The following is a 24722-nucleotide window of genomic DNA, read 5'->3' on the forward strand; positions in this document are numbered from 1 at the left end:
TGTTCACTTTCATTCACTGTACATTGCTGTAATAGCTAAAGAATTGACTTGGTAACTCATTTTCCCCACAGAAAAACAGCCCAGTAGATAAGCGACTTTTTGCAGACTGCTTCTGAGTGACACAATTTTTATTTTGCCCTGATTTGTGGGAGGCTTTCAAAAATGAAATCTCTCTCTTCAGCTTGCAGAGACATGCCTTGCCTGTACACTATCAGCACATTTAGTGATTTAAAAAAAAAAAATTTCTCTAACACTTTACACCATACCAAAAGGACATTTTATACTGATCCATTAACGCTCATTCAAGAACCTCAAGACACTTTACAACAATATGATGACACACACAGGATGAGTAACTCAAGGGACTTCCTTTTTTTTCTCCCCCTGAGGAAGATTTGCCTGAGCTAACATCCGTTGCCAATCTTCCTCTTTTTGTATATGAGCTGCCACCACAGCATGGCCACTGACAGACGAGTCGTGTAGGTCCATGCCTGGGAACCAAACCGAGGCCGCTGAAGTGGAGTGCGCCAAACTCAACCACTAGGCCACTGGGGCTAGCCCAAGGGACTTCCATTTTTTAAGTTATTTAGTATTATGGACACAGTCTAGACAGTATGTCCCCTCTGATGCCAAGCACTAAAGTTAGATTCCATTCACTAGTAGAGAAGAAAAGTCACACTGTACGCTTTCTTCCTTACCGGAAAAGAGAAATCATATAATTGCTTGGAAAGAGAACACTTTAAATAAAAGCTGAGTGGTGGAATACTGACCCACACAGCTCTGTTTAGAGTATACTCTCTAGTTGAGGTTGAAAGAAAAAAACTGGCACTCACTCTGCTCTCCAGGGACAAGGTTGAGAGAACTTCAAGGTTGATGACCCCTAACTGAGCCTCTCAACTCCTCAAAAGACGAGACGGGGAACAGAAACACCTGGGAAAGACACTGATGACTGCTTCACAGCCATGAATCTGGGATAAACTTGTCAACTACTATTAATTGATAGTGTCACAAATTTTAATTATCATAATAGCTCAGGAGATTGCCATATTTACCTTAGGTTATAATAAGAGGAAAGATCAGAATGAAACTAAAGAGTGACATGAATTATCAAAACTCACGTTTAGAGGGGCTTTATGAGCTGGTCTGGTCCACTCCCTAATCCTCTTCTGACAGTGTCACACCAACTATTCAAGAAGAAACAATATCTACCCTATTTTTAGAGACCTACAATGAAGAGGAGTCCACAGCCAGGATTTTAGCTCAACTCCAGTTTTTCATGCTATATTCATAACCCATTACCACATCTGGTCATCCTGAAAGATATTAATAACACCTGTCATAACCACCTCAAAGAATCAGAATAAGGAACAAACATGATAAAATACAGAAACACTGCAAGCTAACTGTAAAAATGTTTATTCCCTGGGTTAAGGCTATATTCTTCTTTAAGGTCACTGTTAAAATGGAGGTTAGCCCCTTGCAAATGTCATTCTACTCCAAACTGGAGTCTCGTGAGATTAACATGAACTGAACTGGTGGGAGGAAAAATCCACTGTGAAGAATGTATGCCATGAGCTGGGCCTTGAAAACCACACTGTCTATTCTAAAGTTTTGTTGCCGAGAGTCAAGACCTAACCCCCACAGCAGAGTATCACCCTACCCACCCGGGATGCTGGGAGACCCCAGACGCTGAGCTCAGCAAGCATCCCACTCAATATACCCCAATATCCTTTGCTTCCAGTGCAAAGGATAGCCAGGTAACTTTTAAAAGATTTATGTGCCAAAGTGCATAACTACATTCTTATATATCTAACACACTATCAGCCATTTGCTATTAACATGTTTCTGAAGAGATGGGAATCCTAGTTCTGCTATAATATGACAACTTCTGATTCATATTATTATTATTTTTTTTTGAGGAAGATTAGCCCTGAGCTAACTACAGCCAGTCCTCCTCTTTTTGCTGAGGAAGCCTGGCCCTGAGCTAACATCCGTGCCCATCTTCCTCTACTTTAATATGTGGCATGCCTACCACAGCAAAAGTCATCAGGGCCAATCTTCCTTACCAAAAGAAAAAAAAAGCATTAGGCCGGCTCTGTGGCCAAGTGGTTAAGTTTGCATGCTCTGCTTCGGCGGCCCAGGGTTTCACCAGTTCAGACCCTGAGTGCAGACATGGCACTGCTCATCAGGCCATGCTGAGGTGGCGTCCCACATGTCCCAACTAGAAGGACCTACAACTAAAAATAAACATCTACGTATTTGAGGGCTTAGGAGAGAAAAAGGAAAAATAAAATATTTTTTTTAAAAAAAAGACTCCAGTGAATTTATCAAAAAGGAAGAAGTATATATGACTTCTTGGTAAGAGATCTGAATTAGCTTAATAAAAAATACACATGGTGTAATCTGTTTTTCCTGATTTAGAGATTCTAAGATATTGGTATAATCTTTACTAGTTGAAGTCATGTTCCAATCAATACCAATATAAGCATTAATAAAGGACAAGGCAATTCCTTTAGTCTAGACCAGCGGTTCTCCACCACATCAGACCCAAAGCTCCCTTTATTACTGCCCCCAAAATCTTCTGAAACCTAATTCATAGATAACATTACCCACCCACATAGGATTTTAAAGTCAACAAAATGCTCGTTTCTATGAAATGAAAGAAATTTATAATAATATGTATTTCAATATGCAAATGCTCAGCCATGACTATTCAAGAAGACACAATGAAGGAAGGAAATGCTTATTCCAAGGATCAGAAAGCAAATGTTGTGTCTAGGCCCCTGAACTGAGGCCTCCCATCAGCACTTCAGGGCAAATCCCAGATCTGCTGGGACTGAATCAAGTCTTGATTTTTCTGCTCAGAGTAACCAAGACTGAAAATATCGCCATATCCAGAGACCATTAAGGACCATGTAATCGGGACCTGCCCGGTGGCGCAGAGGTTAAGTTCGCACGTTCTGCTTCTCGGCAGCCGGGGGTTCGCTGGTTTGGATCCCCGGTGCGGACATGGCACCGCTTGGCACGCCATGCTGTCGTAGGCGTCCCACATATAAAGTAGAGGAAGATGGGCATGGATATTAGCTCAGGGCCAGGCTCCCTCAGCAAAAAAGAGGAGGACTGGCAGTAGTTAGCTCAGGGCTAATCTTCCTCAAAAAAAAGAAAAAGAACAAAAGGACCATGTAATCATGGACAATTTGGGCAGAAGAGGAAAGTGCGCTGGGGCAGGCTCCACAGGAAAAGTTCCTCCACTGGAGGTTTTGTGAGGTCACGGTCAGGTAGTAAGGGATCAACAGGCCAGGCTAGGAAATTTCCATTTCCACACCTCCTTAAACACACAAAGTGCTCCCTCCATCCTCCACGAACTCTTGACAGATTCTGAGCTGGCCCCGTTCCACATCTGCCGTCACAGCTGGCGTGTTCCTAGGAATATGCTGCTGCTTCTATCCTGACTTCTAAAAGTACCAAATGGTGGACTAGGAAATGTATTTTGTTATTATCTAATTTTTGCCTTCATTTTAGAGGTTGGTAAAGTTTAGTCTCATTCAGAGTCATAAAGATTGTTAAAAGTAGAGTTGGAAGCCCCTTCATTTCCAGGCCAGGATTGTGTTCACTCTACCACATTTAAAGAAAATAAGCTTAATATTAAGAGATCCTTTTGAGAAACTGAAACCTAAGGAAAACAAACAGAAATTTAAAAGATAGACTCTGCCTGAAATTCCCCACCGTCCTTTTCAGAGCTTCACGCAGTTTCTCTGAAATCAAGCAGTTAAAAAGATTAGTAGATAAGCAATATAATGCGTAACTCTTTTCATGACAAAAGGTTTTTTTAACGGTGGCCTAGCATTCCACTATTTGGATGTTCTGCATTTTGTTTGATCGACTGCTTCTTATTGGATATCTAGGCTATTTCTTTTTTCTATTATTCATTTAATGGATTTTAAATTATTAATGAATCAATGAGAAATGTTTATATTCATCCAATTAAAAAAAACTGTCAAAAGATAAAAACACAAAAAGGACAAAGAAAGCAACCCCATTTGTAAGGTTAAGAGTCAGAGTTTTAAAAACAGGAAAAAAACTCTACACACAGAATTGTCTTTTTAGAATACACCAAGAGTCAACCATTTCTTCTTCTTTATTCAACTATTAAATATTATCCTAAATAACCATGCAGATTCATAATGAAAAATTACCTGCATTTAAAATATACAGTCCCTTCATGGCTTCCATCATGCTTTCCTCTCTCGGGATTGTCCCATTCCACTCCTAACCAGAATCCTAGCAGAATGAGAAAAACCAAATGAGCAATAAATGGTGACAGAGATAATGCTCCATTTTTCTGCAAGCAAATACAGTTTGCAATGGAAACCATATCACACAGACACAACTGGGGGAGAAAGAAATGTCTTTGGGAAGGAACAAGTTAACCTTAGACTCAGGACTTCAATCACCAAATGCAATAGCATATTTGGCTTAAAAAACCAACAAAAACAAAAATCACAATTTAGAAAACAACAATGCCTTAAATTTATTGAGCACTTACTAAATGACAGAAACTCTTATTTGCATTATCTCATGTTATCCTTACAACAATTTCATCTTTGTAAAGGAAGTATTATTATCCTCTTTTTACCAGTTCCTGGACAAACACACATTTTTTTGAGTCCTGGTCTAGTAATCTGCTTTGCATAAAATAAAATTCTCTCTATATACAGTATTCTTATTCAATAAAGGTAAAATAACTTGCCCAAAGTCACACATCTTCAAATTCAAGTCATTCTAACTCTAGAAGTCAAAACTTACCCATCATACTATGCCATCTTTTTTTTATTATTGAGTTCATAATAGTTTACATCAAAGTAAGATTTCAGTTGTACGTTATTTCTTGACTGTTACCACGTAAGTGCTCCCCTTAACCCCCTGTGCCCATCCCCCACCCCCCTTCCCTGGTAACTGAACTGTTTTCTTTGTCCATGTGTTTGTTTATATTCCACGTATGAGTGAAATCATGGTGTTTGTCTTTCTCAGACTGGCTTATTTCGCTTAGCATAATTCCCTCCAGGTCCTTCCATGTCATTGCAAATGGGATGAATTTGTCTTTTTTTATGGCTGATTCATATGATGCTATCTTTAATTCATATCTAATATTTGCATAGCACCTTACAGTTTTTAGAGCATTTTCTTTATCTTCTCTCCTCCCTTATGTTATGTATACAGCACTGTGCTAGGTGCAAAAATAATTAAGACAGAGAGTTTCACATCTGAATCTATCTTCCTGCTGAGAACAACTAGAAAAGCTGGATAAACTATTTTTAAAAATCATTTTACACAAACTAGGATGGTCAATGTCAAAAAACAAAACAAAACAGAAAATAACAAGGGTTGGCAAGGATGTGAAGAAATTGGAACTCTTCTGCATTGCTGTACTTAATACCACTGAATTACTACTTAAAAATGGTTAAAATGGTAAATTTAGTTACGTATAATTTACCACAATTTAAAAAATAGGCATACACATAAAATGTCTCTTTGAAAGCACCAAGAGCTAACAAGGCAGTGAAGAATTACAAAGCTAATACTCGGGAGAAGAGGGAAACCCAAAGGCTTGAACTAAACTTTTAGAGCAACTTTTTCCCCTTGAGGCATCTGCTGATTCTGGTAGAAAAAGCTGAAAAACTAAAAAGCTGACGAGAGCTTTGGACAGATTTGAAGTGCTAAGAGATCAATACTGAAACTCATAGCCTCTTGGGAAGATGGAGATCGCTGAGCAACTTTCTAGGTTTGTGCTGGGGCTTGAAATGCCTTCATCCCAAGAGTAAGGAGGAACCAACTCTAAAGAGACTGGCCCTTGTAGAGATGGAAGGCCGACTCGAAATCATCTCATTCCCAGACTTGTTTAGAGCGGTCTGGGATTGCTACTGACCCTCGCCATCTGCCAGAGGAAACTTTAGTCCTCTCTGGAGGAAGACAACACCACGGAAAAGTTCAAACAGTAATTTTTCATAATCAGTATCTGGCACTCAAACAAAAATAACCAAGCATAGAAAAAGATAAGACTATATGAAAACCAAGAAAAACAACAGCCAGCAGAAATAGATCCATCAGGCATCTGCAAAGCGGAGTTTTAACTATGTTTAATATTTTCAAGAAAACAAAAGATAAACTTGAGAATTTCAGCAGAAAATTTAAAAACTATGTTTTTAACACGCAAAATGGAAATTCTGGGACTGAAAATTTCAATAATTCAAATTATAATCCAATGGATAGAATTTTACAACAGATTATATGTAATGAGGGAAAAAAACAGGTCTGAAAAAAATATATACAGAAGGAAGCACAGTGACAAGTGATGAGAAACACAAACTAGGGTATAAAAGACATAGAAGATACAATGAAAAGGTCTACCATATCTATAACTGGAGTCCCAAAAAGAAAGTAGAGAGAGATCATGGAAGAAGCAATCTTTGAAATACGACTGAGAATATTACTAATGACTAATTAGTCTAATGACTAATGACTAATTACTAATGACTGAAAACAAAACTAAGGAAAGCCATCAAGCCACAAATTTAAGAAGCTCTAAGAACAACAAATAGTAAAAATGCAAAGAAAACCACACCCAGGGATATTATAGTAAAATTGCCACATACGTAAGACAAAAAGAAAAATCTTAAAATAGCTCAGGATAGGGGAGAGGAAACAGATTATCACCAAAGGAGAACGACCAGACCAAAAGCTGACTTTTCCATAGAAACAGCAAAAGCAAGAAGACAAATGAATGATATCTTCAAAATACTGAAAGAAAATAATGGTGATCTGGAACACTGTAATTGGTGAAAATATCCTTCAAAAAAGTGAAGGCAAACAAGGGGCTCTGAATGAACAAATCCATCTTGAAAAATAAGAATAAAGTCAGAGGACTCACACTTTCCATTTTCAAAACTTACTACAAAACTGCTGTGATCAAAACAATGTGGTACTGGCATAAAGTTAGATATATAGAATTGAGAGTCCAGGAATAAACCCATACATGGTCATTTGATTTTGAACACAGGTTCCAAGTCCACTCAAAGGACAGCGTCCTCAACAAATAGTGCTGAGACAACTAGATATCCACATGCGAAAGAATGAATTTAGACTCCTACCTCACATCGTATATGAAAATTAACTCAACACAGATCAACAACCTAAGTATAAGAACTAAAATCATAAAACTCTTAGAAGAAAACTTTGAGGTAAATCTTCATGACCATGGATTTGGCAATGGATTCTTAGATATGACACCAAAACACAAGCAACAAAAGAAAAAATAGATAAATTGGACTTCATAAAAATTAAACACTTTTGTACATCAAAGGACATTATCAAGAACGAGAAAAGACAACCTATAGAATGGGAGAAAATATTTGTAAATCACAAACCTGATAAGGGCTTAATATCTAGAATATATAACAAAGTCCTAAAACTCAACAGCAAAAAGACAACCCAACTGAAACATGAACAAAGGACTTGAATAGTCATTTCTCCAAAGAAGATAAACAAATGGCCAATGAACCCATGAAAAGATGCTCAACATCATTAATCATTAGGGAAAGGCAAATAAAAACCACAATGAGATACCACTTTGCACCTACCAGGATGGCTATAATCAAAACAATGTAAAGTAACGTGTTAACAAGGATGTAGAGAATTTGAAACACTCATACACCACTGGTGGGAAGGTAAAATGGTGTTGCCACTGTGGAAAACAGATTGGTGGTCCCTCAAAAAGCTAAAGAGAATTATCATACGATCTGGCAATTCTACCTATAGGTATATAAACAAAAGCACTGAAATAGGGACTCAAACAGATACCTGTACACCATTATTCACTGCAGCATTACTTACAATAGCCAAAAGGTAGAAATAACCCAAATGTCCATCAACACATGAACAGAAAAACAAGATGTGATGTACATACAATGGAATAGTATTCAGCCATAAAAAGGAATGAAGCCCTCACACATGCTACACAGATGAACTTTGAAGACATCATGCTAAGTGAAATAAGTCATCCCAAAAGGACAAATGCTGTATGAGTCTACTTATATGAGGCACCTAAAGTCGTCCCTATTTAACTGTACACTTAAAAATAGTTAAGATGGTAAATTTTACTTTATATATGTTTTACCACAAATAAATAATTTAAAATGTTAAAATGGTTAGAGGAGAGGGAGAGATGAATAGGCAAAGCAGAGAGTCTTTAGGGCAGTGAACCTACTCTGTATGTTACATGTCATTATAAATTTGTCCAAAACCCATAGAATACACAACACTGAGAGCGAACTCCAATATGTCCACTCATCTGCTGATGGACACTTAGGTGGTTTCCACGTCTTGGCTATTGTAGATCATGCTACAATGAACATGGGGTTTACATATGTTTTTGAGTTAGCGTTCTCGTGTTCTTTGGATAAATACTGAGAAGTGGAATTGCTGGATCATATGGTAGTTCTATTTTTAATTTTTTGACGAACTTCCATACTGGTTTCCATAGTGGCTGCACCAATTTACATTCCCATCAACAATGCCCAAGGGCTCCCTTTTCTCCACATCCTTGCCAGCATTTGGTATCTCTTCTTTTAGCCATTCTAACAGGTGTGAGGTGCTATCTCATTGTGGTGTTGATGTGCATTTCCCTGATGATGAGTGATGTTAAGCACCTTTTCATGTACCTGTTGGCCATCTGTATGTCTTCTTTGGAAAAACCTCTATTAAGATCCTCTGCTTGGTGGTGGCTGAGTGGTTAAATACACCTGCTCTCCTTTGGTGGCCCAGGGTTTCACTGGTTCGGATCTTGGGCACCAGCATGCCACCGCACATCAAGCCATGCTGAGGTGGCGTCCCACATAGCACAACCAGAAGGACCTACAACTAGAATATACAACTATGTACTGGGGGGTTTGGGGAGAAGAAGGAGGCAAAAAAAAAAAAGATTCTCTGCTCGTTTTTTAATCGGATATTTTTTTTTTTTTTTTTGCTATTGAGGGTGAGTTCTTTATGTATTTTGGATATTAACCCCTTATCAGGTATATGATTTGCAAATACTTTCTCCCTTTCCACTTTGTTGGTGGTTTCCTTTGCTGTGCAGAAGGTTTTTAGTTTGATGTAGTCCCACTTGCTCATTTTTGCTTTTGTTCCCTTTGCTTTTGGTGTCATCTCATGTAAACTATGGACTTAGAGTGGTAACAATCTATCAACATAGGTTCATCAATTGTAACACATGACCCAGCCTGGTAGGGGATGCTGCTAATGAGGGAGACTATGTATGTGTGAGGCAGGAGGTGTACAGGAAGTCTGTGCACATTTATCATTCAGTTTTGCTGTGAACCTAAAACTAGTCTAAAAAATAAGGTCTATTTTAATAAAAATTGGCACCTGAGCTAACATCTGTTGCCAATCTTCTTTTTTTCTTCTTCTTCTTCTCCCCAAACTCTCCCAGTACATGGTTGTATATTCCAATCGTAGGTCCTTCTGGCTTTGCCACATGGGACGTCACCTCAGCGTGGCCTGATGAGTGATGCCATGTCTGCACCCAGGATCTGAACCAACGAAACCCTGAGCCGCTGAAGCAGAGCACACAAACTTAACCACTCGGCCATGGGGCCAGCCCCAATAAGGTCTATTGTAAAAAGGTTAAAATGGTAAATTGTATGTTATACATATTTTATGACAATTTAAAATGTTAATGAAAAAATGGTCAAAATGGCAAATTTCATGTTTTATATGTATGTAACCACAATTTTAAAATTAAGAAAAATGAAGGCAACATAAAGGCAATTTCAGCAAAGAAAAATTCATAGGGGTGATCCTCAAGGAGAAAGAAAATTATCCCAGATGGAAGCCTGAGGCTATAGAGGGGAATGAAGGGCAACAAAAAAGTAAATATATGGATGAATTAAACTAATATTGACGATATAAAGTAATAATAATTTCAGCTCTTTGGGTTTAAAACATACCTAGATTAAAATATCCCACACGAGTTAGGAAGTGGGTGAGTGGAATCAGTGTTCCAGTGTTCTAAGGTCTTTGCATGAGTCAGGAAGAGGTAAAGTTACTAATTTTTATTAGACTTTTTTTTTGGTGAGGTAGATTGGCCCTGAGCTAACATCCATGCCAATCTTCCTCTATTTTGTACATGGGATGCCACCACAGCACTGCTTGATGAGCAGTGTGTAGGTCTGCACCCAGGGTCCAAACCTGCAAACCCCAGGCTGCCAAAGAGGAGCACATAAAGTCAAAGATGCATGTTTTAATCTCTAGAGTAACCAGTAAACAATAAAAAATGTATAACTACCAAATTAATATAGAGGAAAAATAAAATAAGAAACAAAGAACAGAGCATAGGCAAGACAAATAGAAGGCAAATAGTAAGATGGTAGATAGAAACCCAAATTATCAACAATTAAGTGAACCAAAAATGGACTAAAGGTTGTGATTAAAAGACAGTGTGCAAAAACCATCGTTGGATTTGATAGGGATTGCACTGAATCCACAGATTGCTTTGGGTATTATTGACATTTTAACAATATTAACTTTTCCAATCTGTGAACATGAGATATCTTTCATTTATTTATGTCTTCTTAATTTCTTTCAGCAATATTTTGTAGTTTTCATTGTACAAGTCTTTCTCCTCCTTAACCTCTTTGGTTAATTTAATTCCCAAGTATTTTATTCTTTTTGATAAATATACAATGGAATATTATTAAGCCTTAAAAACTAAGGAAATTCTGACACATGCAACAACATGGATGAACCTTGAGGACATTATGGTAAGTGAAATAAACCAGTCACAAAAGGACAGACATTGTATGATTCCACTTACACAAGGTATGTAGAGTAGTCAAATTCACAGAGACAGAAAGTAGAGGCGGTTGCCAGGGACCGGCGAGAGGGAGAATGGGAAACTATTCTTTTTTTTTTATTTTTTTATTTTTTGAGGAAGATTAGCCCTGAGCTAACTACTACCAATCCTCCTCTTTTTGCTGAGGATGGCTGGCCCCGAGCTAACATCCATGCCCATCTTCCTCTACTTTATACGTAGGATGCCTACCACAGCATGGCTTTTGCCAAGCGGTGCCATGTCCGCACCCAGGATCAGAACCTGCGAACCCCAGGCTGCCTAGAAGGGGAACGTGTGCACTTAACTGCTGAGCCACTGGGCTGGCCCCATGGGAAACTATTATTTAATGAGGACCAAGTTTCAGTTTAGGAAGTTAAAAAATGTTCTGGAGATGGATGATAATGATAGTTGCACAACAGTATGAATGTACCTAATGCCAATGAACTGTACACTTAAAAATGTAAATTTTATGGGAGCCAGTCCCCTGGCTGAGTGGTTAAAGTTCCACGGGTTCCACTTTGGCAGCCTGGGTTCATGGGTTCAGATCCCAGGTGCAGACCGACTCCACTCATCAGCCCTGCTGTGGTGGCAACCCACATTTAAAACAGAGGAAGACTGGCTCAGATGTTAGCTCAGGGCTAAACCAAAATAACTAACTAAATAAATAAATTTTGTTATGTGTATTTTACTACAACAAAAAAATAAATAAAAACGCAAAGACTGAAATCACAGGGTAGGTTCTCTGAACACAACAGTGGAATTCAGCTGGAAATTAATAACACAAGTTCATCAGAAAATCTTCATGTTTAGAAAGTAAGTAATATCATTCTAAATTACCTTGCATCAAAAAAGAAAGCATAATATAAATCAGAAAATATTTTGAGCAGAATGATAATGAAAATACTACATATCAAAATTTGCGGACTGTAGCTAAAAGTTGCATTTGAGAGAAACTTATAGACTTAAATTTATATGTTAGACAAAAGAGTGAAAATAATCAGCTGTCTCAAAATGTTAGGGGGAGAAAAAACAAGCAGATTAAACCTATAGAAAGTAGAAGGAAGTAAATAAGAAAGAGCAAAAACTGACAGGATAGTAAAATAAATAAGACAGTTCCTTACCCCCACACATCTTCAAGTTTTCTAACAGGGATAGATGTGTAAACTAACAGTCACTACACAAAGAACAAATCTGGTATTAAAGTAGGTCTGCATGTTATGGCAGCACAGATAAGAAGCCAGGTAATATTGCTGGGGTGGTGTATGACACAGGGAAGTAGTAACATTTGAGGTAAACACTGAAGGGAAAATAGCTGAGGCAAGACAGTGAGAGTTCACGAGCCGTTTAGGGAACCTCAAAAAATCCAGGGTAGCTAGAGCTCAGAGTGTTGCAGGGGCACAGGGCAGGAGAAGAAGACAAAAGACCTTGAAAGAGGCTGAGCCCTAATGTAAAACTCTTGTACAACACGGAGAAGAGCCTGAACTTTATTTACCCTGCTTCCCCCCAGAGCCCTATTTAACAAGCTTGGAGAGATACACTGAGAGAGCTCAACTCTAAAGATAAGAAACTAAAGCTCAGAGAAAATGTGAGACTTGCTCAAGGGAAAACTGTTTCTCTAACCTCACAACACTTCTGACCCTGGATGTGGGTTCTCCCTCACCAAGCAATTCTCCAATTCTTGCTGGACACAGACTGCGTGTCCTGCAGTTTAACTCGATTCTGTACCAACTGCTCGGAGGTATGCAGACCCCACAGGTTAGGGGCTCAGTCCCACAAGACTGTCCCCACTTCAGATGCTAGTCACAAGTCCCAGGTTGTCACCTGTACTTCTCACCAACTGGTTATAAATCATGAATTTCCACATCCCTTCCTCAGGTTTGATAATTTGCTAGAACGCTCACAGAACTCAGGGAAATACTTACTTACATTTACCGGTTTATTACAATATAAGGATATAATACAGGCTACAGATGAATAGCTAGATAATGAGGTACAGACGGTGAGATTCAGAAGGGTCCTGAGTACAAGAGCCTGTCCCTACAGAGTTTGGGGGGCCCCACCGTCCCAGCATGTGGATGTGCTCACCAACCTGGAAGCTCTCCAAACCCTGCAGTTCAGGGATTTTCATGGCGACTTCAGCAAGTAGGCATGAGTGATAATTAACTCAATCTCCAGTTCTACCTCCCTCCCTGGAGGATGCGGGTGGGGCTGAAAGTTTCCAGCTCCTAACTGTGGCGTGGTCTCTCTTGTGACCCGTCCCCACCCTGAAGCTATTCAGGGGCCCCAGCCACCAGTCTTTCATTAGCATACAAAAGACACTCATCATTCTGGAGATTCCAAGGGCCTTAGTAGCTCTAGTGTCAGGAACTGGGGCCAAAGACCAAACATTAAAACAAAAGATGCTCCTAGCACCCCTATCACTTAGGAAATTACATGGCTTTTAGGAACTCTGCGTCAGAAACTCAGGGCAGAGACCAAATATATATTTCTTATTATGTCATACTTGCCCAAAGAACACAGCAAAAAAGGACCAGACCCTGTACTAGCGCGCATACAATTCTTTTGTGTCCTAATCCACTTTTTGTCAGATAAAGGCCATTATATAAGAAAAAAATACAATTAATGTTATTTATCATAGAAACTATCTGAATCAGTTAATGGACATTACCAAGAAGAAAGCACAACACAAGGCCACTCTTTCACATGACAAAGAACAAGTCACTTCTCAAGCTGACACAGGTGGAAAGAGCAAGGCCAATATGCAATTGTGATTAGCCGAACTCTGACGAAGAATATCTATTGTTTGGCAACCTTTTACCCAGGAGCCAGTCCACTAAAGACAGAGTAGCAAGTACAAAAATCAGCACAGTGAGACAGCAGACAGAAGTGGTAGCTGGGCAGACTACCCCGTCAGTCATGTCCCAACACTGTAAGATCCAGGCTTTTCTGCCTTGTACATGCCATGAGTGATAAGAACCTGCCTAGCCTCAGTCTAGTAAATTCAAATCCTCAAATGACTGAAGCAGACACTGGAATATAGGTTTATTTATACAATGATAAATAAAACTGTCCACATAAACCTAAATATTCTGGCCAACATGAGTAGTTTATTCTCTCCCTAGACATCAAGATACAGCAAAAACCAACTGCAATCATACCCAACTTCACTGAAATCACAAGAATTAAAAATAAAAAATCCAATCATCCAGCAATTACACTTCAAATGAGATGAAAACTTACGTCCTCGACAAAAGCCTGCACACACATGTTTATCGCAGCTTTATTTATAATTGCCTAAACTTGAAAGCAGGGTAAAACTGTTGTACATCCAGACAATGGAACATTATTTAGTGCTAAAAAGAAATGAGCTGTCAAGCCATGAAAAAGACATGGAGAAAACTTAAGTGCATATTACTAAGTGAAAAAAGCCAATCAGAAAGGCTACATATTGTATGATTCCAAGTATATGACATTCTGGAAAAGGCAAAAGTATGGAGACAGTAAAAAGATCAGTGGTTGCCAGGTCTTAGCGGGGAGGAAGGGATGAAGAGGAGGAGCACATGGGATTTTTAGGCCAGGGAAACTATTCTGTGTGATAGTGTAATAGTGGATACACGTTATCATACATTTGTCCAAACCCATAGAATGTACAACGCCAAGAGTGAACTCTAATGTAAATGATGGACTTTGGGTGATAATGATGTGTCAGCATAGGTGCACCAATTGTAACAAATGTGTCACTCTGATGGGGGATGTTGATAGTGGGAGAAGCTGTACATGTATGGGGTTGAGGGGTATATGGGAACTCTCTACTTTCTGCTCAATTTTGCTGTGAACCTAAAACTGCTCTAAAAAATAAAGTCTATTTTTTAAAAAAAATAACGATTCCATATGATCCATATATTCTACCCATCTAAACAGACTAATACAAGGAGCCACATCATAATCGGATGATTGCTTGGTGAGCATGAAATACGAACTAGAAGAGTTCAATAAATGGAATATTGAATGGTATTTGGCAAAAACATCTAGATCCCTCTATCTCACAAGTCAGGGACCTTCACAACAGCATAGGAGTTACTTCAAGTCCACTGGCTGTAACTCCTGGATCCATCGCCACACAAGGGCTGCGCCAGGGATCCAGTTCTTTTGCCTCACCCCTGAGAAGTCCAAGACAGGCACTGCCAACATCTGCCTTGGTGAGCCTTTTGCTCCTTGCCTTCCTGGGCTGACCGACTCCTGAGATAACCAACACTTTCCTTTTTCTTAGATATATAACTACATTCAAGTCTCCCAAGGCTGAGAAATTCAGAGAATCTTCCATCCCCATTAAGTGATGTTGATAATCCGATTCATTCTAAGCACCTGCTTCAAGCCTCTAAATACCGACAACGGGTTGTAGCTGAAACAAAGTCAAGGTTTCAGTACTCCAGCAGCTGGACACATGTCACTACAAGGTTAGTCTAAAAAACCTCAGGCTCTGAAATTATGGAGTAGGTTGTTTTCAGCACTACCCTAGGAACATTCTAATGCCACCTGGACACAGCCTCTTGTTTTTGTAATCTGTACTTTGAGAATGTCCTTAAAAGATGTGCAATAACTTACAATTAAAAAAAAATTTCAGAGAAAACAAAACTGTGTACCAGAAGATCAAAAGCCATTAATACAAACAAGAAAGGGAAGTGGGGAGCATAAGAAGCATTAAAAGAGAAGAGAATAACTGAAAAAACAGCAATGAAGTATAAAACATAGGTCTGAGCTTCCTCGTAGCAAGAAAAAGAAGATGCAGTTCTCTTGACCAGTATGGTCACATGTCGCATAACGATGTTTCAGTCAATGATGGACCACAAATATGACAGTGGTCCCATAAGATTATAATGAAGCTGAAAAATTCTTATCGCCTAGTGACATCGTACTTCTCGTAACGCATTACTCACGTGTTTGTGGGGATGCTTGTGTAAACAAACCTTCAGGTCCTTCCGGAGGTACCCCAGAGGAAGGCACTGCTATTAGAGGAGATGACGGCTCCATGCATGTTACTGCCCCGAAGACCTTCCAGTGGGACAAGATGTGGAGGTAGAAGACAGTGATATTGATGATCCTGACCCTGTGTAGGCCTAGGCTAACGTGTGTGTTTGTGTCTTAGTTTTTAACAGAAAAGTGTAAAAAGTAAAAAACACTAAAAAATTTTTTAAATAGAAAAAGCTCATAGAAAAAAGATATAAAGAAAATATTTTTGTACAGTTGTACAACATGTTTGTGTTTTAAGCTAAGTGTTATTACAAAAGAGCTGAAAAGTTAGAAAATTTTAAAGTTTGTAAAGTAAAAAAGTTACAGTAAGCTAAGCGTAATTGATTATTAAAGAGAGAAAGAAATCTTTTAAAAACTTAGTGTAGCCTCAGTGTCCAGTGTTTGTAAAGTCCCAGGCCTTCACATTCACTCACCACTCACTCACTGACTCAGAGCAACTTCCAGTCCTGCAGGTTCCATTCAGGGTAAGTGCCCTACACAGGGGCACCAGTTTTTATCTTGTATACCACATTTTTACCATATCTTTTCTATGTTTAGATGTGTCTTTGTGTTACAATTGCCTACAGCATTCAGGACAGCAACATGCTGCATAGGTTTGCTGCCCAGGAGCAATAGGGTATACCATAGAGCCTAGGTATGTAGTAGGCTACATCATGTAGGTTTGTGTAAGTGCACTCTGTGATGTTCGCACACAACAAATTCACCTAACACCACATCTCAGAATGTCGTTAAGTGATACATGACTGTGGTAGAAACATCTCAGTTCATTAGAACAAAACCTTTTTTCCCTGCCTCTGAGCTAACAGTAATGTGTCACAGGATCGCTTATATAAGGGGCATAGAATAAGATAATGAAGGACACATCACACCTGATAACATCTTCATAACATATTCACTGGTGTTCCACAAGCGGCTATGTCTTAACTCAAGCCTCAGTCAGAGCTCAGGATAGAAAGCTTCGTTTTGTAAACGCAGTTACACAAAGGAATAAAAACGGAACCATTCCCAAAGTGGGGCATCAGAATAGTCTAGGGAACATGTTAAAAATGAAGAGTGATGGACCACAACTCCGACTGACTAAATTAGAAGCTCTGGGTGTAGAGCCTGAGGATTTACACTTTTAACAAGGACCCCAGGCACACTGCTTTAGACTTCCCTTCCTACACAGATGTTATCTCAGCTAGGTTTCTAATTACAGTTAAATGACAGCAATTTCAAACTAAAGTCACTTAAAATAAATTTGAGAACAGCTATTCTATATGGCTAATCCTAGATATAAGGCACATGGTGATAAGGATAATGGTTTAATCTGACTATTAAAAGCACACTTTCTGGCCCTAAGGGCCATAAGTTATAGATTCTTATATTTATTACATCAATTTTCTGCCAGATAACAATGCAGTATCAAGCTCTAATAAAAATCAATATAATCTGATGATTTTCCCATAGATGGAAATTAAGTGACCTGAGAAAGGAGTACTTTTTCCAAATTCACAGTAACAACCATAACAGCAAAAACAATAATAATCTCTAACATTTAAAAAGTTCTTACTTCCTGTCAAGCACAATTCTAAGTGCTTTCTATATATAAATTCACTGAATCCTCATAACAACCCTTTGAGGTAGAGGGCCACCCACTTTGACACAATTGTGGGCTACAGAAATACCACTAACTTGCAGGAGCAAGAATTCTCTCTCAGGAAGCAACCCCACACCTGTTCAAAGCCTCAAACAAGTACACACCCAAATACCAAATTTTTTGCACCATAAAGTATGGAAGAGATGACTGGGGGCCTAAAACACTTTAAGTTAAAAATTACCAAAGGGCTATTTCTCCTATAATAAAATCTGCAACAAATTTTAAGCAGAGCTATATCCCAGTAATAAATAAGATAAAAATGCATCTTGAAATAATAACGCATTACCTACTTAATTGCACTTTTTACAATTTTTCACCTGACTACTATCACACGTCTGTCAAAGACAGTGATTGTGGTTTTCACATCACGTTGAAATGTTCTTCCAGACAACAGTCAGTTGGTAGGTGTAGCTGTTTCTTGCATCTACTCCTAGAACATGAAAACATATTACGTTAGGAGGACAAAAACACGATTCATCTGAAAGCTGGACCAAACTGCTCAAAAAAGAGCACTGTTATACACACTCCATGCAGAGATCTGCTACCAGAGAATTCTCAATGTAGCAGTATTTCGATAAAGGCTATAAAAAAAGAACATTAAAAACTCTGGAATAGGGGCCGGCCCCATGGCCAAGTGGTTAAGTTCACACGCTCCACTTTGGTGGCCCAGGGTTTCGCTGGTTCAGCTCCTGGGCACGGACATGGCACCACTCATCAGGCCATGCTGAGGCACCATCCCATATGCCACAACTAGAAGGACCCACAACTAAAATATACAACTATGTACTGGGGAGATTTGGGGAGAGAAAGGAAAACCAAAATCTTTAAAGAAAAAAAAAATGAATGTAAAGATCAGATACAGATTTTCTTTATACGGGATACCAAGAAACTCATATCTAAAATTAATCAAGAAAAAAGCTAGTGCAGAATTTTGAAGGCAAAAACAGTAGAATAAAAGACCTAGGATTCTGAAGGATCATATGATTACCCATTTTTAAGAATGGACTCACTCCACCTTGGGACTAATCTTCAAGGACTATAAGCCAAGAGGTTAATTAAGACAAAGTTTTTCAATAATTTAGCTTATTTATTGGTTTAAAAGAAGTCTACTCACCAATACGACAAGATGAACAAACTTTAAGTTTAAAATATATATACTATTTTGTATGAAAATGTATTTACTTTTTAGAGATGCACAGTAAAGTACTTAGGGATGAAATGCCACTATCTATATTATTTAATTCAAAATGCTTAGGCATGGGGCTGGCCCCATGGCCAAGTTGTTAAGTTCGCGTGCTCTGCTGCAGGTGGCCCAGCATTTCGTTGGTTCGAATCCTGGGCATGGACATGGCACTGATCATCAAACCACGCTGAGGCAGCATCCCACATGCCACAACTAGAAGGACCCACAACAAAGAATATACAACTATGTACTGGGGGGCTTTAGGGAGAAAAAGGAAAAAAATAAAATCTTAAAAATAAATAAATAAATAAAATGCTTAGGCAAAAAATAAAAGAAATGAAGCAAATATGGCAATATATTAATAACTGCTAAGTTGACATAACAAGTATATACAGGTGTTCCCCATACTATTCTCTCTACTTTTCTGTACATTTGAAACTTTTTATAATAAATACAGAAAAATACACATAACCTTAAATCTACTCTACTTCCAGGAATTAATCCTACAAATACAGCTCTGTCCACTAAAAAAGGCCTAGAAACAACGACCAACCTAGCAGCAATGGGTACCCCTAGAGCTCAGACTGTGGCCTCCAAACACTATTTGCCACTAAAAAGAGAAATCAAGCTCTTGGAGAAACGGCTGATGGTGATGTGGGGTGAGAAATGTGTAAGAGGAACCTTGCATATTTGATAGCTTCCTTATCATATCAGAAAGGAAGCTATCAAAAACCATTGGGTCACATCAAAAGTACTCAGGAGACAATCTGAAGGGATTCCTACGGGCCAAAGACGGGACAATCAATAATCAATAAGAATGATAACAGCAATAGACTCAAACATGTCAAACATTTAAACCCATGACTTTATAAAGATCTCTTTTAAGTTCATTGGTCTTCTAGTGAATCGACTCATTATTATGAAAACTGATAAATAAAAGAAAAGAATCAAACATTTATCCTGACTTTTAATCACCCAATTATTTTGGAAAGCAAGTAATTAACACAGGGAAGTTTTCCATGAAATAAGTTGTCCAGCTACTATCTCACCCATCAGAAGACTGATAAAAGAAAGAAAATTATTGGAATTTTACCACTTTACAACCCCAAATGAAATACTGGATGTAAGCAATATTCATCAATAGCTGCTAACATCACAAATAGTCATGACCAGACATTACGTGCTTCCTGATTGAAATACACATCACCTATAAAGTACTTGTACAAAAAAAAAGTCAAACCTGAATCTGATCAAGGTTATATATAACTATCAATACACAGGAAATGTAGAGGACAGAAAAACATGTTACTGACATCATGGGAATGTCAGAAAAATCTAGAATGTGGAAAATTTTACAAGACAAATACCACATACTTTTTAACAAATAGATTGCAATGAAGGAAAAAAAGGAATGTGGGGGATCAATTCAAGAAATCTCATATCCAACCAACAGGAGTGCCAGAAAGAAAAAGCAGGTAAACAGAAGGGTAAAAATTATCAAAGACATCTTAGAAGAACATTTCTCGTAACTGAAGAGATACATGTGACCTCAGATTGAACAGGCTTAACTGAGAAAACACCGAAGGCAATCAGCGAAAAAAACACCCACAGCTAGACCCAGCTGCTTTTCACCATGAGCCCTTCTGTACTATATTTTTACCATGTTCGTGTATTATTTTAATATTAAAAAAAAGAAAAAGAAAACACAGCAGCAAGGCTTCAAGAATGTCCCAGAAGATTAATTAGCACTATTACTAAATGAAACTATAAGAAAATCTTGCGATGTATGATTTTAACAACATCATCTAAGACCTAAGCAAAAATCTCCTTTCAACATGGAAAATTACAATAGTTTTCTAAAAACCAAGAAAAAAATGAATCTGACAGAAGTCTTGTGGTGGGCATCAGAGATATGCATGGTGGGCTCAGATCTGTTAAGAGTTCCAAGTCAGAAGGTGGAATTCAAATCCAGCCATTTGTGACAACATGCATGGACCTTGAGGGTATTATGCTAAGTGAAATAAGTCAGAGGGTGAAAAGTCAAATACCTATGATCTCACTCATAAGTAGAAGGTAAAAACAACAACAAAGAAACACATAGCAACGGAGATTGGATTGGCGGTTACCAGAGGGGAAATGGGGAGGGCGGAGGGTGAAAGGGTGCATGGCACAAGTGTGCAGGGATGGACGGTAATTAGACTTTGGGTGGTGAACATGATGCAATCTGCACAGAAATAGAAATAGAAATAGAACGACATACACCTGAAATTTATATAATGTCATAAACCAACGTGACCGTAATAAAAAAAAAAAAGAAGTTGGAATTTGGTGACAGGAAATTGATATGCAGGTTGGTAAGAATATGTGAAGAATGGAGAAAAATATTAGAGACCAAAAGCAGACTTCTCACTTTTCTCATGAAAAGTCAATTATGAGCCCTTGTTCCTTGAATAAATTCAAATTGCCAATATTTCCATTTCAATAGGTTACAGTGCATTTCAGTGGCTATTCAGGATCAATAACTTGAGTGTAGAACATAATATATCTCCATAATATTCTAGAAGAAATATATTTCAACCATTTTTTTAAAAATTAACATTAATATAATAGTAACATTGTTAGTATGGGATAAATGGAACCCAAAATACTGTAGGACGATTTAATTTAGTCACTGCATACAGGCAGGCAATAATATCATATTAGAAAATAATTACTAAGGGCAAAGCACCAAGAAGACAACCACCCAACAGGACCTATAAATACAGTATATACACATATTGATATGAGGCAACTCCAAGTATACAGACATGAGAATAACCATGTCATGAATATATAATTTCTAAGGATACAAATGCATATTAACAAAAAGGTCTAGGGGCCAGCCCTATGGCATAGCAGTTCAGTTTAGTGCACTCCACTTCGGTGGCCTGGGTTTGGGAGTTTGGATCCCAGGAGCAGACCTACACTACTTGTCAGCCATGCTGTGGTGGTGACCTACATATAAAATAGAGGATTGGCACAGATGTTAGCTCAGGGCTAATCTTCCTCAGCTGAAAAAAAATAAAAAGGTCTACTTATAACATTTCATTAAATTAGTCATATAACCCTATTCTAAATACAGGATATAAACTAGTACATTAATTTAGAAAGAGTGCTTCCTTACCCCACATTTCATGAAACAATTCTAATCAGACTCTCCAAATGCATTTATGACACCAGTGTCTGGCTATCTCACTAGAGACCTCACACAGTTATGCAGGATATGTGTGTTAGTTTCCTATTGCTGCTATAAAACAATACACATTTGTTATCTCACAGTTCTGGAGGTCAGAGGTCTGAAGAGGGTCTCACGGGACTAAAATCAAGGTGCTGCAGACCTGGGTTCCCTTCCAGAGGCTCTAGAGGAGAATCTGTTTCCCTGCCTTTTCCAGCTTCTAGAGGCTGCACGTGATCCTTGGCTGGTGACCTTCCATCTTCAAAGCCCACCAACAATAGCCAGTAGAAACTTTCTCACATCACATCACTCTGACGTGGTTCTTCTCCTGCCTCCTGACTCCACTTCTAATGATCCTGTGCTTACGCTGAGACTGCCTGGATAATCTCCCTATCTTAAAGTCAGCTGAGTAGCAACTTGAATTCTCCTCTGCCATGTCACCTAACATGATGCCCCGAGGTGGGGAGGAGGGGGCATTATTCTCACCACCTCAGCACATCTTCTTTACTTCCATCTAAACAGTTTTAAGACATAACTTTTATTTAAATCTATGTATGATGCTACCTCAAGAAATTAAATTTCCAACCACATGTAGACATTTGTAAAACATTAGGACTGTTGCATTTCTTTTTAAAGCACTTTTGTAAATGTTTATCTACAACAATAACAATAGCTGACCCCATGCACCAGTAACTGGTCTAAGTGCTTTAAGCATCTTAACTCAGTTGTCATAATGGTCCTATAACAACATCCAGTGAAGTAACCCCGGGAGCAATTATTAAATCCACGCTCAATTTCTCTCCCTCTTTGTACCAATTTCGTCAGATGACCTCTAAAAGAAATCCAAAAGCAGCATCCATTGAGGTAAAGTAATGGAGAGAACGCCCCAAACAATGAGATAATTAATAAGGAGTAAATACATAGTCACTCCCTCCTTGCAGAATTATAATTTTCAAGAAAAAGAAATTTGCCTACTAATATATGTATGAAGGAAGTATCAAACTCACAGGAAATTTAATAAACGAAAATATGTACCACTTCATATTCGCTAAACTACCATTAAACAGCTTCCATCTGTATTATCACATTTGTGATGCACCACTCTGATCCGCCTTCAGGAACTGGCACTTATTGCCCCCAGCTGCTGCTATATAGGATTTTGGCAGTTAGCCTTCAACTGTGGGCCCTCTTTTAGAATTGTCTTCACTGAAAAAATCACCCTGCCCAAGGGCACACCCCCTTCCTAGGGCAACAGAAACCCAATGATAGATCATCACAGAGGTATGAATGCCCAGCCCCCCGTCTCAACTAGGAAAGACTCTGAAGGAATAACCAATCTTCACAGTGCCTCATGGGGTCAGCTGAAACCTTTGCTTAGACAACATCACAGCCTAACATCTCCCTCACCAAGCCGTTCTCACTGTTAGCCTGATCTCCAAGGTGGTACCCTTGGGCTGAGCTGGCTGTGAGTTTCCGGGTCTGAATAACCCCCATGCACTCTAGTTCATGGAACCACCCAATCCTGCTCCCTTTCCTTCCCTTCCATTACTGTTAATCCCAAGAGTACTCCCTAATAAACTTTCTGAACACTAAACTTCACAAATGTGAATCTCCATCTCAGGCTGCTTCCCAAAGCACTGGTTGGTGTATTGGAAATTTCCAAATATTTGACACTGATCCACTACTTCCAGACAGTGATTTGGCAATTTATATCAAGAAGCTTAAAATAGTCATATTCTTGAGAAGCAATAGGGCAGAAAAGAGCATGGGCCCTGATGCATAGATTCAAATCCCAGCTCTGCTACACGAAAGCTTTGAGACCTGAGTCCTGGTCACCTCATCCATAAGAATGGGACTAATAACATCTATATTGTAGAGTTGTTGTTATCACACAGTGACTACTTAATTAGCAATTAAGGTTGCTAATCAGCTGACTTTAAGATTAAACGTTACTTTCTCTTCCCATTTACCAATTAATCCCAGTCAAACAAGGGGAAAAAAAAACCCTCTCCATATGAAGTATCTGTTTAAAGACTTCCAGGGTAAACCTTAGGTCCAAGAAGGCAGAGTCCCTATCTACCTGGTACAGTGGTTCTCAAACCTTAGTGAGCACCAGAATCCCCTGGAGGGCTTCTTTTTCTTCTTGCTGAGGAAGATTCTCCCTGAGCTAACATCTGTTGCCAGTCTTCCTCTTTTTGTATGTGAGCTGCTGCCGCAGCATGGCTACTGACAGACAAGTGGTGTAGGAACTGAGCCTGGGCCACTAAAGTGGAGCACGCCGAACTTAACCACTAGGCTGGCCCTGGAGGGCTTCCTAAAACACAGATTGTTGGGCTACACCTGCAGAGTTTCTGATTCAGCAGTTCTGGGGTGAGGCCCAAGAATTTGCATTTCTAACAAGCAACCAAGTGATACTGATACTAGTCAGGGACCACACTTTGAGACCCTCTTGTCTAAGTTTATCACTGAATCCCCTTGTACCAATTCAGCCTAGTTCCTAATATACAGAAGATTCTTAAATATTTGTTGATTGATGAAGACATAAAAAGAAGTCTACTACACTATTATGTATAAAAGTAAAAAACTAGAAAATAATGTCTAAAAATGGGGACTAATTAAACTATGTACTATACTAAATGTAACCGTTAAGAAATACAAGTAAAACCATCAACAAAATGAAAAGGCAACCTAATGAATGGCAGAAAATATCTGCAAATCATATATCTGATAAGGGGTTAAAATCCAAAATATATAAAGAACTCATGCAGCT

The 24722-nt window shown here is 38.7% G+C and overlaps 1 protein-coding gene across 3 annotated transcripts in view; it reads right to left on the reverse strand.

Annotated features, from left to right (window-relative positions):
• The window catches only part of TBCE (tubulin folding cofactor E), a 67753-nt gene that overhangs the window by 25931 nt on the left and 17100 nt on the right, over nt 1-24722 (reverse strand). For all 3 annotated transcript variants that reach the window (XM_070568574.1, XM_070568583.1, XM_070568586.1), the window contains one exon: nt 4197-4281. In XM_070568574.1, the coding sequence (XP_070424675.1) occupies nt 4197-4281 (85 nt within the window). The remainder of the gene's footprint in view (nt 1-4196; nt 4282-24722) is intronic.

The sequence above is a fragment of the Equus przewalskii genome, chromosome 1 (genome assembly GCF_037783145.1).
Source record: "Equus przewalskii isolate Varuska chromosome 1, EquPr2, whole genome shotgun sequence".
In the NCBI taxonomy this organism is placed as follows: domain Eukaryota; kingdom Metazoa; phylum Chordata; class Mammalia; order Perissodactyla; family Equidae; genus Equus; species Equus przewalskii.